We start from the raw sequence: 23,380 nt of genomic DNA on the forward strand, positions 1-23,380 counted from the left end.
CTGCTTAGTAATGGTTGAATATTACATGCCACTGGGCAAAGACTGTTGTCCAGTTTTCATTATAATATTATGAAGATGGAATTGTTGTAGGAGGCACAGGACCCACCATCTCTGTCCCTGACTCTTTATATATATACTTCAAACATATATTTGTTTTTCCATGTAGCATAACTGGAGACAAAGGTCTTTTCAAGACCTCAGTGATGATCATGTGAAAGTTACACAACTGAGTCATCATTCATCCTCTCGTCACCACGTCCTATCAATGCACAGATGCTGTGGCCTCAGGTCAGCACTACAGTGAATGGGTGTAAGAAAGTGATAAGCTCATCTTCTATATTTGTCTTTCCACCTGTCAGACTCTAAGGCTGCGACAGGCACCAATTCAGCTGCTGAGGCGGCCAAGATCCTGGCGGAGAACCGCAGGCTGATGCGAGAGCAGAAGGAGAAAGAGGAGCAACTCAGGATACAGAAGGAGGAAGAAGAGAAGTGAGCATATTGAAATTTTTCACTTGTTCTCCTGTTTTTATCACCCAAGAGAGATGGATTCTTTACCAAGTTGTCATAACTTTGGCCATGACAGCGATGCAGAAGCTATGATACACAGCCAAGTCGTATACACACAGAAAGAAATCAGAACGATCACTGTCTAGTTTCATCCAATAGAAAATTGTTGTTGTTTGATATTTTATATGGATTAAAAGTACAAGTAGCAAGTTCTGTCAAGGCTGCAAGTATGAATACTGTTGAAAAGTACCCCAAACATGTGCGATTTTAGAAATCACCTGAATTAATTTATCCGTATGCTTACAAGCCAAGTGCTTCTGTTTCTTTTCTACTCCAGAGTGAGAAAAGAAGAGGAGAAGCGTTTAGCGGAGGAGGCTCGACTGAAACGCTTAGAGGAGGAGAAGAAGCTGGCAGAGGAGAGGAAACTTAAAGAGGAAGAAGACGCTCTTAGAGCAGAGGAAGATCGGGTGAGACTGGCAGAAGAGGAGGCACTGAAACAGGCTGAACTCCAGAAGGAACGAGAGGAGGCGGAAGCCAAGGCTCAAGAGGAGGCAGAAAGAGTCCGTCAGGAGCGAGACCGCATCATGCAGCAGAACCAGCAAGAACGTATGGAGAGGAAGAAGGTACGGAAAGATATATGGATCTTTCTATCTTTGAGTCTTGCCTTTTTCAAAAAGATCTAAATCAAATAGTGTTGAGAATTTGATGCTTTGTAACGACCAACAGAAGAAGAAAACTAACTTTAAGATAAACTGGTGTACAGATTTATTGAAAGAGGGTCGAGTCTTGAGATCAAAATCTCTTCTTCCCACGAAACTTTACCAAATAAGAACATATTTTAAAGAACTATTTAATCCATTTCTAATGCAAACCAACAATGTTTTCCTCCTGCATTGTTTAAATCCCAGTGAAAGAAATCAGTCATGTAAATATGCTCTATTTTACTCATTTTCAGAGAATTGAAGAAATAATGAAGAGAACTAGAAAAGGAGAACAAAACGACTTTAAGGTGAGCTCACATTAATTCAGATCGTATGTTTCAATGTGTCTGTGGAGAAAACACTGAATATATGTTAACATGTTTGTTGTGACTCCTGTGCAGAGAGACGATGATAAATGCATGCAGGAGAATGAAGACGAGGGATTGGACGAGATAAACTGTGAAAGCAAGAGTAAGTGTTCTCATTACCGAGCCTTCACTTATATGGCAGCTTCAAGATATCAAGTATATAGAGTGCATTGAGATTCATGCATCACTGCATTTTTGAATTGGAAGTTCTGTCAGAGAGTAAGAATATGTTTTCCCCATTTTTGTATTTGTTTGCATATACTTTACATAAAGGGCTTGTTTGTGTGAATTTACATACTTCTTCATTTGACTTATGACTTCATCCAATCTGTTTCCTCAAATAATGGCACAGCCCAGGCAGATGAGATGGCCGACTTCGCCATGGACGCTGACGTAGATGATTGTGGTCTGTGCTCTGGTGAGCCAGTGGCACAACGAGAGGAGCCCCTCGGCAGCGTGAATGGAAAACCAGAGACGGACGACAAAGAGAATAACAATGGCATAAGCACAGATGAGACTCAGGCAGTTAGGTATGACTACAGGAAAGATGATGACCTTCACAGAAACCGCAAAGTCACTCAGAGTTCAAAAATAACTGGACGAAACTGGAGACATGCTCATAGTTCTGCTGACAGAACTGTAATTGTCAGCTGCAGAAAATATAAATATATCAGAGATCTTTTTAATCCATAATTCATTTGCAGAAAGGATTATGCTGGTAATATATATTTTTCTTAATGTCATCAAATCCTATGTAAATGAATTGATCTTACTAATGTACATATTTAATGTTTCCTTTGTAGCCAAAGCCAGATCTTCTCTTATTCATCTATGTCAGAGAGCTGCATTGTTGTCCAAAAACCATTTTAAAAACAGAATGAGTCACGCTGTTGCTCTGGGTGACGTGTTCCTTCATTATCATGAAAACAGCTACTGTAGTTAATTTTGAATCAATCCCACGTACACCATCCTGCTGCCTGAAATACTCAGTAGAGCTGTAGCTGTGTGTTCTGCTCAGCTGTTTTTAGGAGATTCATTAAATTAGCCTTTTTTTTTTAAAAAAAAATGAAACTATAAATTTGTGAATTGTTTTTACTGTTTTTAAATATTTATATCTTCAGTAGGTATACATGGGCTTGGGGCTGGGTCCCACAGACAGGATAGGGAATTTAAAAAGTACTGAGAGACAGACTATTAAATTGCTGGATTTTGACTTTTCATGGTATTTGGTAACAACAAGAAAAATATAGAATAATAATTGCCTTATCCTGTCTGTCCACCTGTTATCCTTATCATGTAATCACTGCTATATCTCTCACTCTGAAAAAGTTATGTTGTGTGTACTCACTTTGCTCACTACTTCTTTCACCCTCCCCTCTACAGCCCAGTACCTAAGGGTCGCCTTGTGGAGGGCTCGGAATTCATGAACGAGCAGGACTCCGCCAAGGTGGGGCTAGTCTCAAGCCTCAACGGTAAGGCCAACCAGTGGAGCTTCGAGGAACTCATTGACCTCAATGTCCACTCAAAGACTCGGCCCCTTATCGAGACGGAGGACTGCAACCAGGTCTTGATCAACTGTGATGGCTCAGAGGGGACCAGGGTAGCCTTCGAGGACAAGGGAACCCCAGTCAACACCCTGCATTCCTCGAACCAACCCATAGAAACCCTGTCAGGTGAGGAGTCGCTGTAGTTCTCTATTTCATTTATTTCAGTATATCTTTACCCAGATATACTGAACTCTGTTTCATCTTTTCACAAAATTGTCTTTTCTTCAAAATGGTCGTGAACATTTGTCCTCATGTGTCTCTGTAGAGATTTGATGCTGCAGCCATCGCTGAGAAGCCTCTTCCTGTTGCACTCCTAAAGTTCCTGTCCAGCTGAGCTCCTTAAAAAGTTCTCTACCAGTTTCAAGCAGCTTCCTCCTCTTTCTCCTCCACCTATTCCAGAGGGAGGAGCACAAGGTGAAGCGGAAAGACCACCCTAAGTGCTAAATTTGCACCCTACATGATGAGGAAAAGATTTTATGAAAGTATATATAATTAAAAAAAAAAAAAAAGACGCTTCAGGGAAATTCCATATATTCCTTCAATGTGCTTGCTTCAGGTCTCTTTCCTCTTCCTCTTGTGTCTAGTTCTTCTTCAGATTTTTTTTTCTATGTCATGTCCAATTTCAATAATGTTTTTTAAGAGTTTTGTGTTTGTCAGGGGTGCATTGTTGTAATTTATTAATTTTGGCTTCTTTGTTATTGTAATTATTGTTATCATATGTTTAGGTTGTTTTTTTTTCCTCTTGTATGAAAATATTCCAGGACACATGCACACCAGGCTATGTGAATTGAATATGAGGTTAATATCGTGAGTTTATGGAAGGGTTGGGGGAGTTAACATCCCCACATTTAGCATGTGATTCATCTAAATTTACTTGACTGGCTGCTTTTTGCAGCATCCAGCAATATGGCCTTAACTTCCAATTTATAAGTGTGAATATATACTAAATTGCTTGAGCTGAAGCTCACACACGCACAGTTTAGAAATCTCCCGTCATGTGCTTACAGTGGGGAGATTCTGTATTCATACTTCACTTCACAGAGCTTTGTCCTTTCAAGCCCCTTTTGTTCATGCGTGACACCTTGTGTTTCCTTCCTTGGCCACTAGAGGGCTTTACAAGCACAACTCTTACTGTTACATCTGAAACTGAAAAGTGCTGGGATTCATGACAACACTGTAATGAATTCATATGTTCAGTGAAGTTTCAGCAGTTTGTTAATTAAGGACTCATGGTTCATTTAGGTTTTGTCATTTTTTACATATGTATATAGACTCTACTACTAACAACAACGTTGTAATTTACATCAGATTGTTTGTTACATCCAGTTAAAGACGAGGCCGCATCTGTTCCACACCACTAAATAACCATACCTGTTAAATACTAACGTAATTAATTCATAGCTGCTTCTGAGCTTCTTATGATACTGAACTTAAATGTTGAGCAGTTCTGTTGTGATGCCCAGAGTTCACCCTTGCTGAAATTAGAAACCAGGTTTTGAAGAATCTGGTTTTAACAGAAGCTTTTACTGACACATCCACACTTAGTCATCCATCCTTCTGTCTGTGTGGCTCTTTTATTAATTACCCACTAACCTTCTCTAAAATCCCCAACATACTAGCTGCTACATCTGACAAAATGCATTTCAACTATTTTTTATAATATAAAATCTGGCTATTTGTTTATATATGAAAATACATTTCTACATATATTTAAGTGTTATTGTATTGTGTATATAATCAGTATTAGGCAAACAAAGCCATGTTTAGGATGGAATGGTGTCAGGATGTGGATGATTGAAGTCTCTGTGTATGTGACTGTGCTATAAGTTAGGTTTCTGTTCGACACGTGCCCTGCGCCAGGGTAGTCAGGTTAGGTTTGGGCAGCCTCGAAACCCAGCATTTACAGAAAGCCCTCTTCCACAAGAGCTCTGCTAAACAAGGGGCCAAGTGGGGACCCACTATATGTTTCCCAGCATTCAATGTGTGTATTTGTGTGTATGTTTATTAAGAGTTTTCAGTCCTACTTCCCTAAGCGTCAGTTCTGAATACTGCCTCACAGAGACTAAACTAACTAACATTTGGATGGAGAGTGGTCTGTTGGAGCCCTCAGCAACATGTCTGACCCATGATAAGAGTTGTTGCTGTACATTACTACGATGCTTTTAATGTCATCCAAACATTTTTATAGGATTTGGGATGTTGGACAGTTACAGTAGGCACACCAGCTCAGTTTGCAACCATTCTGCTTTGTAATACGAAGCAGCGGACATCCAGCAATACGAACCGAGACGGCAACAAGATGTGACATGGCTCAGATTGTTTTGCATATTGTTTTCTCTGTTCCGGTTTTTCCATGAGCTGCATTGAAATCTTGAAATTCCCTATGCTTGAATAGTCCAAGCAAGAGGTTTGAGGACCTTGATTTTTGCCTTGTTTTTTGCTGGCTTTCACACCCTCTTGCTAACTAAAATGGCGTTGTACATAAAGACTAGGGGCTTTAGATCTTTGCTTTGATTAATAAGCTCAAAGAATGTAACAGACTCAATAAACCGTCCTTCATTATTTACCACGTCTGCTCAGAGCTGCCCGCTTTTAGCTTTCATACATTATTCATCCAGGAAACATGAGACACTTTGCACTGTCACAAATTACTTGCTATGTTTAAAGACTTGCTAATGGTTACTGAGGAGTAGCTTTACTGTACAGACTCGTAGGAGAGTTGTGTGATGTCTGATGTTTTTAGAAGTATCACTCATAACCCAAAACTTGCCTATATCCAAACTCCCCCCAAACCTTTCCTACTCCCTAACTCTTGGAGGCTTGTGAGTAGAGAGGGTGCTCTCATGAGCAGCACCTGCTGGGGGGGCTGTTGTAGCTGCTGCTTGAACAGATACTGTATCTATTCCAGGTCCTGCTGCATCTCTGAGGGCTTGAGTCCTCGACGACGTCTATAACAATAGGATAGCACGGTGCCTTAGATTGAGATTTAGTATTTTTATTGTATCACTGTTAACTAAGAAAGCTTGTCCTTACCTCGGCCTCGACAATCAGTCTACCCAACCAGGGCAACTTTGTGAATATGAATATGAAATTTCTCTGGAAAGATTTACAAACTTAACAACACCCTGTCCACAAATAAAATTTGTACTGTAAATATATCTAAAGTGTACTGAGATGATACAAACTGTTAAACAATAAAGTCTTGCAAAAATATTGCAATGTTGCTAATTTCTTCCTGTAGAGAAACAAGAGACTTTCAGATCACTTCCTCGTTTATTCTTGTTTTGCATTGAACTTCACCCAAAAAGTCTTGAATACATGAGCAGTTTATATTTCAGCAGTTTATATTGCAGCATCAGTCTGAAAAAAATCTAATTTATATTTCAAATTCACTCTAAACATTAATAAAGATCTCATAATCTATTCAAATATTCAGAGATGTAACAGACTATTAATCAAAGCTGATATGTATGAGCAGCAGTGCAAATGTAAAAAGCAAATCATTCCCTCTAGATTCCAGTAAGGCACTGAAAAGGCTTTTGCACAGAATCCTGAATTAGACTAGACTAATAGTGCATATCATAATCCCTATTAAGGAATTCTGTTTGCATGGTAGTATCAAACCCTGACACTGACACATGTTGCATTTACATATATGAAGAAAAATGAGTCAAGCTAATGCATATTTAGTTGAAATAGCCTCTAGTCTTTCATCCTCATAAAGAGACGTTTCACCAAAATTGACTGTTTTGACTTTTTTATGCTATTTCAGCAGCTGGAATTACATTTCTAATATTTCAAGGCCTCTAATTCATCACTCAAACATTTTTATGAGAAAATGTTCTTTTGAAAAGTAACAGTCAAAAAGTCAGTTTTGGTGTAATTCCACTTTAAATTTTAAAACCTCTGCACAGGTGACTGTGCAGCTCACAGTTTCTTAGCACAGTCAGGGCAGTGGATATGATCTCCAGTGATGACGAAGCGCTTATTGGCCAAGGAGAGGCAGCACTTCTTGCAGTTGAAGCAATACTCATGCCAGGAGTATCCCTCGTAGTTCACCACATTGGTGCCATGGCCGAATCCTGCAGAGACAGAGGGACTTCTGTCAGTCAGCAGCACAAGAAGTGATATTCAAACAATTCTTCCAAACTGTCCTAACATTCAGCACAGATTCAGCTTTAATGATGAAGAATTTGAGATCTTAAATCTGGAATTTAAGCTCTTTTTTAAGGCTTTGTCAGTATATTTAAATAAGGAAGTTTGAATTCCAGTGTGTGGATCAAATATGACGCTGTGAACTATCTCTGCACTTTAGTGTATACAGAATGTTTGGTACGATGGCTGTCAGAAAAAGTAAAATTGGTTTTCAAACGTGTATCTCAAACCCAGACTTTGTCTACCAAAGTATAAAATAAACTTAAAAGGGGCAGGTAGAAAATGAATTAGAAAAACAATCCAATTTCTCTGCTGTGAATCACATTGATAAAATGTCTCATTATAGTATATCATCATTCTGTCAGTTACAGCTCTTCCTTGTGGCCCTATTGCATCATGGTATATTGAGTCATCTGTCAGTGGAGAGACTGGCCTCTGCCTCCTCTATGGACATGAACTGTCTCTATAATTATGCCTAAAGAAGAAAGTGTTCAATGTTTTTGGTGGCAGATTTTTCCATTAATCCTCCCATTGTGTACACTCAAGACAACCCCAGTGTGTTTGCAACTCAATACTCAAACACTCAGGAACATCTGTGCATGCTGGGCCTGACCTGTGATAGGGTTCTTGCAGCCATGGCACTTCTTGGCCACATCAGTCTTGTAGCAGTCCACACAGTAGAATCCGGTCTCATGGGAGGTGAAGCGAGCTCCCGCCAGAGGCTTACGGCAGGTTTGGCACACGAAACACTCAGAGTGCCAGGGCTGGTCCTGGTAGCTGATCCCTCCGGAGGTGATGGCCTTAGAGGGGCAGAGGAATACTTTGGTCATGATACTGGAAGATCATTCATTCTGATGTAACGGGTAAAGTAACCTACCTATAGCACCTTTAGTTTTATTTTACATAGATTATATTCACAATTTCAAACTCTATTGTGTATTAACATGCACACTAAATAACACACACAAAATACATTAACGATACAATCAGTGTTTGTACCTGCTTGCAGTGGAAGCATTTCTTGGCAAACTTCTTGTCATGGCAGGGGACACAGTAGATATCATCACCCTTGGCCAGGAAGCTCTGTGTGCGGATTGGCTGCTTGCAATCAAAGCAGGTGAAGCATTCCTCGTGCCACAACTTGTTCTTGTACTCCACGTTCTGGGATCCTGAAACACACACAAACAAAATGTGTTGAAGTGTGTGGCTTTGAGTTGGTGTGGATGAGATCAAAATAACCATCTGGGCTAGAAATTAATAGAATTCAATTCCTCAACATACAGTTTTGACCTTTTGTCTCCTTGTTAGTAGCTTTAAAATCATTGTTTAACTCACTTTATTCCACACTGTCTGACAGTAATATATATTATGTATCAGTTTCTTCCAGCTCTTCATTTAAGTGATATAATGTTTACAAAGACTCCATGTTTTTATGACTGCATCTTTCCATCAAATGGAAATATTCTGCATGTTCTGTGCATAGTTTTTTCGCATTTCTCTAAATCTATACTGCTTTACAAACTTCAGGAACTTTAAATAAAGTTCTGTGGGTTTGAACAAAGTTTTGGCTATAATGACCCAACAGCAGGCTGCTGCTTGTTTAGAGATATCAGTGGATACCAAGTGGCATAAATGATGAAGCCAGCTATTCTAGGAGCTTGGGAGTAACTATATTAATACCCTCCCTTTATATAGCACTTGATTAAATTACACAGTACTTTATATAGAGCAAAATTATATCAAAGCAAAGTCAAAACAGAGCTTATATTGAGTAGCAAAGCAGTTGAATTAATGTGAATTCTAAGAGATTGAAAAGATGATACAGATGTAGTAAAACTGAGCTCTTCAGGGAACATATTGAACTGTTCAGGAGTCCTCATGTCAGAAAAAAAACAACTGCTTTTTGTTTTTTCAGTCTCAGTCAGTTTTTGCACGACAGCCACCAAACTTTATGTGCTACCTCAGGCAATCCCACCAACACTCATTGAATGGCACCTTGACTCCTACTTGCCTTTTTGCCACAGTGTAATTTTAAAGAAAAGAAAGAATAACTGAGTTGCCCGTGAGTGTCTGAAATGGTTGTTAGAGACTCCATTAGTGTCACTACAAGGCCAATGTATTTGAAATTGCCTGTGTTGGTATTAGAGCTAAGGGTGGGTGGTGGTTGTGGTGCTACTGGAGTGGGTGTGGATGTGGGGCCATATTTGAAAAATTGTATCCTGCAGCCCATAATTCCTAAAAGCTGGCCTGGACTGGGAGGACTTTGTCTGGGCTGGAGTTACCATTGTGGCAACTGATTTTAGTGTGATATCATATCTGAAGTTCTTGAATTAGAGGTTGCACTTTTTTTGGGGCTCCAATCTAAATCTTTCTAAACAGTCAGGGCCGGCCCTGATTATAACTGCAAACCCACCTGGCATGACGACCTTGTAGCAGCCCTGGCACCGGTTGCCATCCTCCCGGGAGCCGCACTTGCCACACATTATCTTGCCGTCGTCCCTGGCGCTGAACGGCTCACTGGCCAGTGGCTTGTAGCACTTGGCACAGCGGAAACAGTCCTCATGCCAGTAGCGGTTCTTATGGTGCAGCTCCTGAACACAGAGAGGAAGCGAAGGGTGAGCGGAGGTGCCCTCGCTAAGTCCTCAGGCAGACCTCATTAAAGTGGAGTTTGTTTACTCATCATGTGGACTGAGGCTCGGGGCCAGAATGCAGAACAAGCCCATGTGGCAGGCATTAAAGTGGAGATGAAGTGAACTGGGATGTGGTGAGGCATGAAGGAGTTAGGGGGACTTAGATGGTGAAAATGTGATATAAAGTACAGTATTTAAGCCCCATTAGTACTAATGACACTTCTTTTTCACACGTTTAACTGCCTGTGACTGAGTGGTGAGAGGATTTTGGAAGCAGAGGCCACTGTTAGAGGAGAGACAGAGCTCAGACCGTGTAACAGCTGAAGCCTGAGAGCACTTTGAACAGATAAGAGATGACTGATGAAACACACACACACACACACACACAGATACATTCTCACTTTATGTCCTTTACTTAATCTCTTGTTATCTTTGTATTAACCCAATAAAATCCATAGATGTTTTATAATTCAAGGTGGATAGCACTTAATAACAGAAGAAATTTTAACAAAAGCACAGGTGTAAATGATCAAATTAATGATGGCTGAATTCCATTTAGCTGCTTTGGTTTCACGGTCCTGGTGTTGTGCATGCTAGCTCATTGTCACACTGTCATGGCTTACTGGGACACTTGAATACAACAGAGCCATCGTTAATGTTATGAGCAACACCTTAAAATGTCTGCTGAGAATAAGTCATGTGAGCAGACCATAAATCTACTGTTTTTCACTTAAAAATTTCATGCTCTCTGTGATTTTCTTTGTGTCACAGGAACAAATGGATAGATGCATGTACATTAATGTGACATTTAAGCATTTATTCTAATTCTTAATGTCTATAGAAAAATATAAGGGAAATGGAGCTAATTATGACTTCTTGTGAACACTTGTTTAGTGACATTTTTTTTACTTGTGTACATCTGTATGAGTGTACAAAAGTATATTCACTTGCTATCACCAGGACTCATGTGTAGATGTGTATTTTCACAAGAAACAAAAATTAAAAAGTCACTTGGGATAACAACTAAAAACCGAAAAAAGTTCTGAAACTTCGATTAATGTAAAATGATTTGTACTGGACTAAATTTCGATAATATGTGGGTTTAATATGGCAATATAGCAAGTGAATGACACAGTAATATTAATTTATTGACTTTAACTACTATTTAAAGCATGATAAACAGAAATGTATCCAGAAATTACAATCATCACAATCACCATTAAACATTTCTGTTTATCATGTTTTGAATGGTAAACAAATTTCATCTGTCTGCACTGACCAGAGTGACCTCTATGGTCCTTTTTGTTGATATATTTTATATTTCCTCCTTCACTCATTCATTCTTTGTCCATCACTCGCACTCTTATACAGACTGTGTTTTCACCTTGGAATCAGCACCAATGGGGCGTCTGCACTCTGCGCAGGTGTTGGCACAGAGCTTATCAAAACACTTGGTGCACACGTGCTTGTCGTCCTTCTTCACATACTTCTTCCCGTGCAGGTTGTCACGGCAGTAGTAGCAGTCGAAGCGATCAGTCATGGTGGAGGTAAGATAACTCCGGGGACCTGTAAAAACACACAAGACTGTCAGACAGTGGTAATACTGAGCTTCTACAAGGCTGGAGGTTTTCCATTAAACACCAGATGGGGACAGTGTTGCCTTTTTTATCATGACCAAGTTTCAATGAACAATGCAAGCTGGAGCTAGACATCCCATTCAGCAACTCAACTCAATTTATACATGAAGCATGTCAGACACAAGATAGTTGATATAAATACAATTTTTTTTTTTTTTTTTTTTTCATATGAAATGACAGGATCCAAGGCTACTAATGTACATCTGACCTTTACACCCTCAAATGCAGAACAGATCAAAGCAGAAAGTGGACAGTCTGCAATGGAGGAAGTACATTTACCTGTTTTCCCCTTAATATGAGAAACAGTGAGGTACAGCTCTAACAGCATACCAAACTGATGATGGAAGTGTGGGTGAGGTAAAAAAGCAGCCCACAGATGTCTTGTTGTTGTCTGCATGCCTGCAGACTTTTTTATCAAGCTTTCCCTGGAAAGCTTAGGTCATATTTTTAGTCTGGCTCATTCCCTGAACCCGACCTCTCTCCTTTGTCCGCATTTTAGCCTGGTCATTTTATTGGCTGTTAGTGTAAACACTGTAAACTGAGTTGGCTTGTTCCTTCATACATCAACATTCCTGTGCTTCCATCACAGGCAGCATCCGCTGGGAGCAGACTGAGTAGTTTCCTGGAACAGCTGTGCGTAGGGTGGAGTGAGGACACATTATGCTTTATCTGCATCACTGTTGCTGCTAAAGCTTCTCTCTCCCACAGGATGTCAGAGCTGAGGGACAGCTGACCAGTGTGTGAACTTCAGAAAAAGTGATTTATTCCATGCGACAAATATCATTTTAATCCAGTCAGTAGGTTACGACAGGAGCGATGGGGGAAACAATGGACGGAATGGCATTTTGTCCTAGTAACCATAGGAGCAAGGAAAATATTTATGAAAGGGGACTGAAGCTATTTAAGTGAGATGTGGTCAACAGCCATGTGAAGAGATGAGCCTCCCGGAGCGCGGTATGCACTCCTCGTGTGTGTTTGGATGGATGGACAGATAGATAGGAAACTGTTTGGAGCAAGAGAACTATCTGCAGCTGTGCTCCCGGGATAAAAGCTGGCCTTATGACTGGGCCCTGACACACCCCGCGTCGCCTATTCTCACCTCTATTATGGCACTAAAACAAGCCAGTCCAACACAGTCAAATCACACATACAACACTCGGGTATCATTACTGAGCTCAGGCAGATCTATTTTAGACATGGAGTGTCTATTTAAAGTGCATTGACCTTCCAGAGGGGATAAATGGAGAAGGATGCAGACTACTGGGACCACACAGTCATTGTGGTTCCAGCTGAGACTTATCCAGTACTTTAATCTTTTGTTACAAGCAGTGTGACAGCTGCCCCCTGTCAAACAGGCATGGTATGTACCGTTGCTAAGCTGTGGAGGGAGAGGCGAGTCTGCTACTGTGGTCCCTTGGAGGAGGAGTCCTCTTAAGCCAGAAAGGTCAGTTAGGGACCAGTTTGAGCGGTGAGTCAGAGTGGTGTGAGATAGACTGGATCAAAGACAGAGTGACCTACAGTATATCAGCCAACCAGCAGCTACAAACAGAAGCAAACACAGTGTCGAAATTTTCCATTCTCTGCCACCTTGGTAATGACAGTGTGTCATCTTAAAAATAGACCTCCTACAAACTCAGGTCATTTTAACACCATCGCATCCTGTTATTATAGTGTTATGCAGGAAAGAAAGAATGAAAAATCAGTATTACAACAAAATAAGACAAGATGTTCTTCAATCATCCAATATGCATCATGAAATTAGAAATGGAAGAACGCTACAAATATTAGACCCCATATTTCTACTACAAGAATGATATTTTTATGATATGATGTTATTATAAATCATTAGTTCATTTATCATTTATTTGACCATAGTAGAAGTTTCAATTGTTTGTTCCAGAAATTCCAAATTATTCATACTGTTATGAGTAAAAAGAAAGGCATTAATCAGCTTTTAGGTCATCTACGAATAAATACTCCTTCAAATTTAAGTGCTCATTAAAAAAAATGTCTGTGTTTAAAAAAATCACTTTGTGGTTTATTTTTTTACCTAAATTAAAAGGAAATGCATCAAAATAACACAGTATAATGGACTAAAATTTAGGATATAATAATTAAACAGCTCCATCCCACCAGAGAAAGGGATTTTAGACTCATGCATTCAAGCGTTGCCACAATTCATTTTACTGGAGAAGCATCAACAAAACATCAACAAAAAGCTCCAAAAAACTGAATGGACCTTTGAGCTTAGTTTATATTGTTACATCTGTTTGCTTGAGGAAGACTTGCAGTTGTTCGAAACATTGCAAATAATATTAAAGGAAGCTTTGATTTAGTGTGTGGGTACTCTTGGAAAAAAACATAATACTGAAAAAGATTCCTGTCAGCTGATGCTGACCATAAATCCATTCGTGTTCTCCTGGACCTAAGCGAAGCATTCAATACCACTGACCATGATATCCTCTTGGACCATCTTGAAAACCGGGCTGGTATCAGTGGTACTGCTCTGAAATGATTCAGGCCCTCTCAAGAAGACAGACGTTTCTGTATTGGTATCACTGATTCCAGGTCCTACAATGGGTGTTCACTGCGAGGTGCCCAGAGGCATCAGTTTCCATTTTTACGCAGATGATACTGAGATCTATCTAAACTGTGACCCTGAAAACAACTTTCAGAGCAATGTCAACCCGTTAACCTGTCTGCATGACATCCACAAGTGGATGTCACAAAATTTCCTGCAGCTAAACACTGATAAGCCAGAGATATTAATTATAGGTCAAGACAGTACAAACAACCCAATATGAACAGTCTTTGTTCACTATCTCATTCAATAACTCAGCATTGCAGAAATGTTGGTGTGTTTTTTGATCAAAACTTCAGCCTAGAAAAACATGTAATTCAATGGTTCAATGCTGCTTTTGTCATCTCAGAAACATTTCAAGGATTAGACCATTTCTTTCTGCCAGAAATCTGGAAACTGTCATTCATGCTTTCATAACCAGTCTATTGGAGTACTGTAATTCCCTGCTCTCTGGCATCAGCAAAAAATCCCTCTCTTTCCTCCAGCTCAAAAACTCTGCTGCCAGGATTTTAACTCGGTCTAGGAAACATGATCACATTTCACCAATCCTGGGTTCGCTACACTGGCTACCTGTTGCTTTTTGTTTTAAATCTATGCCAAATTCTCCCTGAGCTTTGAAAAAAGGCACGCCAATAGTACACAGGTTTTAAAACTTTCACCTGATTACAAGGTATCAAATCCAATCATGTAGCATCATTTAACCTCACTTTTTTAGCATCCGTACCTGAGTGTCTGAAAGTCATGTTTGGTTCCAGTCAGGAGGAAGAGCAGAAAAGAAAGCAACACAAGGACAGGAGGAGACAGTAGCATCCACAGACGGTCAAACCCAGAGACCATATGCCTTGTTAAGTTATGGGGGGCTGTATATACCCCTCTGTGACCTGTACACACCCCCAACTCCATGTCCAAATCCAACCTTCGCCCCTCCATTCCTTTTTAGGGTATGCATCAGAGAATCGAGCGGATGAGAGAGGGGACACAGTAGATTAGGTGATAGATTGGATTCCACTGCTGTAACATCAGAAAGTAAAAAAAAGAAAGAAACAGTCTGAAGATTTTGACTGATGGCCATGAGGGATAATAGATACTCCCAATGCACTGACATAAAATATTTTGTTAGACTGTTCAGAACATGTACAGATGACATACTGGATCACTTAACATCATAACTCAAAGGGATGACTCACAAGAGGAGCTAGTTGATATCATTGACTGAACTGAGGAGGGACAATGTGGAGTGTTATATAAGTCTCTTCTTATATGTTCTTGTCTATGTGTGTATACATATACTGTATGTGAAAAACTATATATCAACTTTCCCAAAAAATAAGACGTATGTTAAAAACGAAACTATAAAGCAAGCCAGAGAAGAATATTTTGAATAGGAGAAAAAAGAAAGACAGTTTGTTGTCAGTGATGAATTCTTCTATATAATAATACTGTGTTGCAGGTATTAGTAAAGAAAATACAGTATGTAGTAAAGATGATATATGTACACACAGATTCTCTTGAAACTATACCACCTAATTAATGGAGATTTTTAGTGAGCACAGAGAAAAAATTTCCACCTTCAGGAGATGAATGTGAAAACAGCCGTCTAGTGTCAAACTCTGCACATACATCATTCTGCAGGAAGGAACAAGAAGGAAAAAATCCTCACCCTAACCCGTGTTTTTTAGTGGCCTTGATAACCCTGATGACATCACTAGAGGTTATTTTTTCAGCCTTTGGAAAGCTCCATCAGAGCCAAAGAAGACTAAACTGAATGTTTAAAATTGGAGGAGTGGCCCTTTAGTATGAGTTCAACATTTTTAAGTGTATATTGTGTATTAACACAACAGTAACTATCATGATGATGATCATCATCATCATCTATTCTGCAGTAGAGTAAATGTGGCACCACAGATGGCACTTTATTCTGATTGTTTTAGGCGTCTAGAGTCAGACAACCTTGAATAAAGAAATATGGGATCATTATGAGAATGAGAGGAAACTTGTGAGGCATAAAGTAAATTACAGTAGAAGGTTAGACTCTTGCTAAAATCACTTACATCAGCAGGAGGAACCATGATACATCCAATTTAAAAGGATAGACTCATTTCTTAACTATATTGAATAAACTATTTCATATATCAGACACAAAACAAATCAATGCACTGAGCTATCTGTGTATCTGTATCTCTGTGTGTGTTTGTACTCGGGCATCTGGTTGTAATTATTGATTTGATTTGGTCCATTACCATAGAACACAGCATTACGTTTGACCCCTTTTATAATCTCTCATCCAATTATCCTAAACCCACAAAGAGTAATTAATGACCAAGAAGGCGCCATGACTCAAAGCCTACAGAAGCCTCCCTCGTAGAAGATCTGCTGTGTGTTTCATCAGGAAATCTGGTCTTCCTGCTCTATTTCTTTACACACCTGATTAAAGTCATATTGTTCTCCTTGTTTCAAATTGTTTAAACCCTAATGAGAAATTAAGTAATCAACTCTCCCCCCATTTCACATCTTTCCGACTTTGTGTCTTTATTCTTGTTATTATGGATTTTCTGGTTCCTCAAAGTGTTTAATGAGGATTTTGACAGTCAGAGGTGGGGCAGAAGACTGAACCAATGACAAAACTATATCTAATCTAAGTGTTGACAGATGGAATAATGATGATTATGACAACAATGATGAATAGAACAAATACTATGAGCATGAAATGTTGTCTACAGAGTTGGACCAATATAATTGTGGTCTAATATGGTCAACATGAATTGCCCAGTACATAATCCCCTGTGTTAAAAAGGACATATCATGCATATTTCCAGGTCTATATTTATATTCTGGGGCTGTACTGTAATATCTTTGCATGATTTACAATTCAAAAAACACCTTATTTATCTTATACTGGTCCTTTATGCAGCCCATCAGTTCAGCCTCTGTCTGAAACAGGCCGTTTTAGCTCCTGTCTCTTTAAGGCCCCCCTCCTGATGAGCCCACTCTGTTCTGGTTGGTTAGCTTCCAGCTCCAGAGGCTACATAAACAAACAGTAGTAGTCGGATTTCCCTTCTTCTTCTCACTGTTTACTTGAAATATAAACTTCCCAAATACATCCCTAAATGTTCCAGCCCGAATCCGATCTGAAATATGTGAGTAGACAACGCAAAAAACACGTGGAACAAACTTGCAAATGTGCAACAAAGGCTACGGAACAGACAGCCGTTTGTCGGAATGTGCGAACAATCTGATGTCAGTTTGATGGAGATGTAACTTTGCAAATGAAGCATTGAGAACAGGCTGAAGCCTGAGCTTTTGACTTGAAAGTGACATTTTACACACTTGTTCAACACAAACATCTTAATTTTCTGTCAGTCAATTTAGCCAAGTGTTAGTGGAACCAAATGGAGTAAAATTCTTGACCATAAAAGTTATATATTTCAAAATGTGCAAGATGAAAACATTGAACATCCCATATGTGAAACAGATTTATAGATGAATGAACAATTAATGTTCTTCAGGGGAAAAAAACTCTCTGCAAGCAAAACTGACATGTTTTCGTGATCTGAAACATTTCTTACTTGCATCTTCTTGGTCTATGTCATAGACTTTATATGTGAAGGATCTAGGTTTTTAAGCAGGTAGCTTGAAAATGGGAGAATACTATCATTATCATCTACCCTGTAGTAGCCAAATAACATATTAGTGCAAGTGTTTCCTGAGGAGTTTTGTTGACAATGTATTTACTTTGCAGCATGCAAGGTGGCACATGAAACCGAATATATCCACTGATACCAAATATGGGCAATATATTGCATTATCTTTGGTCTTCTTGGTAAGGCTTTCTTGTGCTGCATTCAAGAGTCATTTACTTTATCAGAAAAAAACATGTTTCCTGCTTTGAAATTTAATATGAACAACACCAAAAGTCTAACGATGGAATCACAAAGTCAGTGAAAACTTGCCAATGATAAAGTTTGCCTGACGAGCTGTTGTAATTAACACGTTAACACTTCTTGTTTAAATACAAGTTGTTAAATTAGCTTTTTAAGCTGCAGGACATGTTTGTTTATAGATTCTCTTCGTGTTCTTTCTGTTCAGCACTAATATAAAGTATGTACATCTGGTTTCAATAAACAAAACTATAAATATATATTTTTTCCAAATGAGATAACCACCATTATTACGTTGCTAGTAATGCAACTAATTTTCCATTTCTCCATTTTGATACAAAAGGCTCTAAATTGCCACTAATGGAAATAAACAGTGATACACTCTCACACATGCAGTGTGTGCCCTTGAAACACATTCTATCATGACATGCAATGCATATTATACATTTTTCATTAGGTGTTGTCTCTTGGCTACAGTCCTATCACCTATCACCTCCCTAAGTGGTAGATTTGCGGTTTGGCGTCACAGAAAAACAGGAAATCTGGCCTGTACTTCCTGAATAAATGAGATCAAATGGCTCAGTATGACTAGAACAAGCAGCCACCCTCTCCTCACTGTTACCAACAGCAACAAAAGCCCAGCCTGTGTGTGTCTGAGAGCTCATTTCTCAACATGACCTCTCGCCCTGGACATCCATGTGTCTCAGTCACCCTCCATATCTGGTTTGTGAGCAGACAGAGCAATGACAGACTGAGCCACACTATCTCTGTCAGGGGAACAATGACTCACCATGCACACACAGAAAAACACAGCAACAAGACAACAGCACAGACACACACTCTCATCTGTGAACACACTGAGCTGTGTTACAACATGGACATAAGACCACCGAGCAGCTTAAGATATCAGGGTGTGGCTGCAAGACCCAGACACACTGAGGTCAAATAAGTGTAGACAAAAGGCCATGAGGGGAACTCTATCAACACAGTAACACTACTGTCCAAAGGATATGTCTTGGATAGAAATGTTGCTAACACACACACACACACACACACACACACACACACACACACACACACACACACACACACACACACTCACACACACAAGTACAGTCAGATAAAGCCTTCACTTCAGCTCTCATTGGTCTCACATGATTCAGGCTTCTCATTCCCTTCTGCTGATGTGTCAAGCAATATGTTACAGGGAAGAGGAAACCTTACTGTAATCATGACTATGGGTTCAGTATTTCAGAAAAGAGACATGAAACATCACAAAACATGTTCTTGATGGACAAAGCATTTCAGTCTGTCACATTTGAGGATTATAGGTCAAGATTTACATTAGTCAACCCTCAAAACGTCATAGTGATACCACATTAGACTTTCAGTTTGTATATAAAAATGATTAAAAGATGGAAGGACAGCATTTTTAATCCCTCTGCCTTCATTCTCCCACCTAAATTATCAAGTCTTGGTTGTGTGATATCATTTCTTGCTCTGGTTAGTTGAGCTTGAGTAGTTTTATTATAAAATAGTGGTAGTAATTTTAAAGCAATCATAAAATCAGTGGTGGAAAGTAACTAAGTACATACAGTATACTCAAGTACTGTAATTAAGTACAACCTTGAGATACTTTCTCTTTACATTTAGATGCTTTACATAGCAGATGCTTTTGTCCAAAGTGACGTACAAATGAGGTGCAATCCAAGCAATCAAGCAGATCAAATCACTTGAGGATTTCAATTTTATGCTATTTTATACCTCTACATCACTACATTTCAGAGGGAAATGTACTTTTTTTTTTACTTTACTCTAGTTGTCTGACAGCTACAGTAATTTTGTAGGATAATTTTATATACAAAACACATGATCGGCCTCTAAAATATGACCATTTGTTATAGACTTAAGTACCTAACAGTGTATAAAGTAGTGCAAATTAGCTCCACCTCAACCAACTACTAAACTAAAACAGTAAAATGCTGCTTGCATGTTAATGCATTTGTAATATTAACACTCTGCGTGGGGCCATTTTGCATAATGAGTACTTTTGATGTTGATAATACATGTGTATGTTTCCTATGCATTTTGAATTCAGGACTATTACTTGCAGAGTGGTACGTGTGGTATAGATACTAACTACTTCCACCACTGCATAAAACCATGAACACATTGGCTTTCTTCTCTTTTAGAAATTTCACAAAGGGTATTAAATCCCCTTAGTCTCATTTTCTGTCCTACCTCTTTCAATTTATTCACAAAGTAACCAACTGCAGTTCAGCTGAGGCTTTTTTTGTTGTCTGGCTGAAGAGGACAGAAGGGTGAGGACAGCAGTAGACAGGACATGCGGTTCAACATCCGCAAGTAAGCATATTGCTTCTACTCAGGCTTGCTCAGCCCACACAGAGAAACAAGCAGCATTGCCTATTTAGGAGTAGTGCGCTGGGCTGGTGAAAGCGCTGTTTCATGTGTTTCATCAACTCCGTCATCTACACTCAGGCACACCCTCTCTCTCTCTCTTTCGCTCTCTCTCTCTCTCTGCTCCATTTGCAAGGATAAAAGAAATGATGAAACTGTCTTCTCAACAAAAGCATGTCCCTGCCTAATAAACTGCTGGCACCAAAGCCTCCAGTTGCCTCAGTGTGGCAAATGTCCTGCTGCTGGGCTGATGGAAAGGAGACCTCCCAGGCACTGACATACAACAGACCCATTGAAGATGATATAAATTATACACTACAGGCTCTATAAATGAATGATAAATTGCTTTTGTGTTGATTTTACATCATTTACATCAAAAACTGAAAATAAAAATACTTCTAAGATACACGTTATAGTCTTAAAAGTGATTTAGAAGATGCAGCAAAAAACTAAACCCCTGGAGAAAGAGCAGTCTGTTTAAGTTGAAAGAGGCTATTTATAACTTTTTTATTATTATTAATTATAAAACAGTCAAGTAAAAACGTTTTTATGGGTTTTGGAGGATGGTGAAGTCATACTGGAGCCACTGGGAGAACCAGAATCTCCAGGTCTCTTTAATGACATCATGCATTTGGTTTGGCAGCTGCCCAAACCAGAAGGGAGGAGGCAGTATGCTGATGTATGTTTTTAAGGGTTTATAGTCACATGTGTTTGGGCACCGCTGTTCACTATACAGATGTTAATATCTTCACACACCATTTAATATAATATACTGTATGTACATGCGATGCAATCCAATCCAATACTGCTGCATCACTTTTACTACCTCGTGGTATTGGATTGCATTGTTTTGTACAGTTTATATTGAGACTTTATGTGTAAGGGAGTTAGGTTTCAAAAATTACAGTGAAGTGAGCAACAGTCCAATACAACAAAGATTAAAGATAAAACCATAAACTTCAGCAATAGGCTTATTTATTTCAGGGTATTGTATTTGGCTGCATTACATGGTATTATATTGCTTCCTGCAGCTATATAGATAATTCAGCTTAATAATATAGGATGTTATAAACAAGGGTTTTGTTTTTAAAGGAAATATTCTCCCTGGGAATAAGAATAGCAGTGGCACAGACACTTAGACAGACAGTTAAACAGTTAACTTGCTTCAAGAAATAAAAACATTAATATATTGCGTGGAAATATAGATTTATAGATAATCTGAAATACGTGCCATTTCAGTGACAAACAAAGCGCATCACCTGTTGCGCATCGCAACACCACTTTATTCCACCCCAAAATGGTGGGGTGGAATAAAGTAAATCTTATCTTATTTCATTAATATTCAGTAAATACACCATCTGTGTGCCCGAGGACGAAACTGACTCAAATTATTTGCGTAACGTCCTTCCGATAAGATAATAACTGCAATTACGCATTTACTACACCTGTGCGTAAATTGATCCAAAAAAATCTTCTGTCGTGCTGTTTTATATCACCTAGGGTGAACTGAAGTGGGCATCTGCTTGATAATCTTAGTTAAGCTGTGTTTTGGACTCACCTCTCCGAAGCGTAAAGATGAGCGCCGATCAGTCGACACCAGCAGTGTGTCCGGTGGTTTTGGCCAAGAGGTAAAATCTGCGGAGGCAACGCAGCTTTAAAAGACAGAGGGAGCAGAAGAGAAAAAAGAAAAAAAAAACTGCAGGATATGTGCCAAACCTCTGTAAGCTCTCATAAACAATGACCTCAACCAGGAATTTACAAGCTCTCTTAGTAAAATTCTCATTGGCCCTGCAACGGAGGCAAATGGGATCATGAAGAAAATAAAGTCATAACTTTTCTGCATCAACGAGCGCTCAGACTTAACAATTACCTTTTGTTCAAGAGGCAAGCCTGCCGTGCAGGGATTTCCACTTATGATATTAATTATCCACGCAACATTTCAGCTTTTCTGCTGTTCACAAAAAAATTGACTCATTTGTTAACTCGACACACTTTTGTCCTACTTCTGAATTGGTCTCAGTCGTCTCCTTCTTTGGTAATGAATAGAGGAATAACATCAAGATGACTCATTCTTAATCCAAAGTAAATACATGCAGCCTGTAAGCTTAACTCTCAGAGTTGACCCTCCACAATAACAAATCGATGATGAAATGCCCATAAGGTGTTTAGATTATGTAATACAGATGTCAGCATTTATTTCAACTGTGTCACTGGGGCTGAAATGATTGTTGCAATCCACCATTTATCCACCGACAGATACACACCTAACTCTAAACCAAGGAGAGCTTGAAGGATGAAGGAATGTTTTTAGGTTATAAGGTCATATGTGTTGTGTTTAAGGATGTCTGGGTCACTCAAACAGGCCAAAATATAATTTATATATTTTTTACCTGCAATGGATGGTAAGTGATTGCTGTTTCAGTTAACATTTCTTCACCAAGTTCCTCTTTTGAGGTATAAACTTGTAACCAATAAAGCATTGCATGGCTGTAAACACACAACTGCTCTGTTGGTGTGATTAACAAACATCCTCAATACTGTTGTGACATGAGATCAATATTATTGAGAGCCACATGTTTGGATTGTGGATAACTACTTCTGTCATGAACACTGGGCTGGATTTGTTTAACCATCTATATGTGCAACATTGAGGGCAGGTTATATAATATATATTTTATGATAACAAGAGAGAATTGAGATACACACGTTAAAAAATGCTTTACAGTTCTTACTAAATGATTTGTAATGCAATATAGAAGATGCACAACATAAATAATCTGCTTTAATCTTTTATCTAGTGAAGGAGTCTTTTCTTATGACAAGTAAAATAGAGACTTTTTACTTGATTCAATACCATTATACAATATAACCTTAGTCTTCGGTTGAGAGAGAGAGAGAGAGAGAGAGAGAGGGAGATCGAGATCTGCTCAAGTGTAAGCTAAGTGGCCCTTTAAAACT

At 39.1% G+C, this 23,380-nt stretch overlaps 2 protein-coding genes across 11 annotated transcripts in view; one reads left to right on the forward strand and one right to left on the reverse strand.

Moving 5' to 3' along the window:
- map7d3 (MAP7 domain containing 3) overlaps positions 1-6,336 on the forward strand; it is a 29,518-nt gene extending 23,182 nt beyond the window's left edge. For all 9 annotated transcript variants that reach the window (XM_067599635.1, XM_067599636.1, XM_067599638.1 and 6 more), the window contains 7 exons: positions 360-489; positions 845-1,130; positions 1,463-1,516; positions 1,610-1,679; positions 1,929-2,106; positions 2,960-3,249; positions 3,389-6,336. In XM_067599635.1, the coding sequence (XP_067455736.1) occupies positions 360-489; positions 845-1,130; positions 1,463-1,516; positions 1,610-1,679; positions 1,929-2,106; positions 2,960-3,249; positions 3,389-3,396 (1,016 nt within the window). In that variant the 3' untranslated portion in view covers positions 3,397-6,336. The remainder of the gene's footprint in view (positions 1-359; positions 490-844; positions 1,131-1,462; positions 1,517-1,609; positions 1,680-1,928; positions 2,107-2,959; positions 3,250-3,388) is intronic.
- Positions 6,337-6,377: 41 nt separating this feature from the next.
- Positions 6,378-22,076, reverse strand: fhl1a (four and a half LIM domains 1a). Of its 2 annotated transcripts, none has more exons than XM_067599645.1 (6): positions 21,981-22,076; positions 11,293-11,474; positions 9,692-9,869; positions 8,278-8,447; positions 7,892-8,078; positions 6,378-7,205 (listed from the first exon to the last, which is right to left on the reverse strand). In XM_067599645.1, exons 2-6 carry the CDS (start codon positions 11,446-11,448, stop codon positions 7,051-7,053), a joined length of 846 nt encoding a protein of 281 aa, XP_067455746.1. In that variant the 5' UTR covers positions 11,449-11,474; positions 21,981-22,076; the 3' UTR covers positions 6,378-7,050. The 2 variants fall into 2 exon arrangements, with proteins under 2 accessions (XP_067455746.1, XP_067455745.1); XM_067599644.1 differs by lacking the exon at positions 21,981-22,076 and adding an exon at positions 14,851-14,938.
- Between the last annotated feature and the right edge of the window lie 1,304 nt (positions 22,077-23,380).

This window comes from Thunnus thynnus, chromosome 9, assembly GCF_963924715.1.
Source record: "Thunnus thynnus chromosome 9, fThuThy2.1, whole genome shotgun sequence".
Lineage (NCBI taxonomy): Eukaryota > Metazoa > Chordata > Actinopteri > Scombriformes > Scombridae > Thunnus > Thunnus thynnus.

What these genes read in the sequence shown, in the direction of transcription:
- fhl1a (XM_067599644.1), bottom strand. An exon ending in CCATTGGTGCTGATTCCAAG is followed by an intron (nt 9,870 to 11,292) that starts GTGAAAACACAG and finishes CTCTGTGTTCAG; the next exon opens with GAGCTGCACCATAAGAACCG. An exon ending in AATGCTTCCACTGCAAGCAG is followed by an intron (nt 8,079 to 8,277) that starts GTACAAACACTG and finishes TGCCCCTCTAAG; the next exon opens with GCCATCACCTCCGGAGGGAT.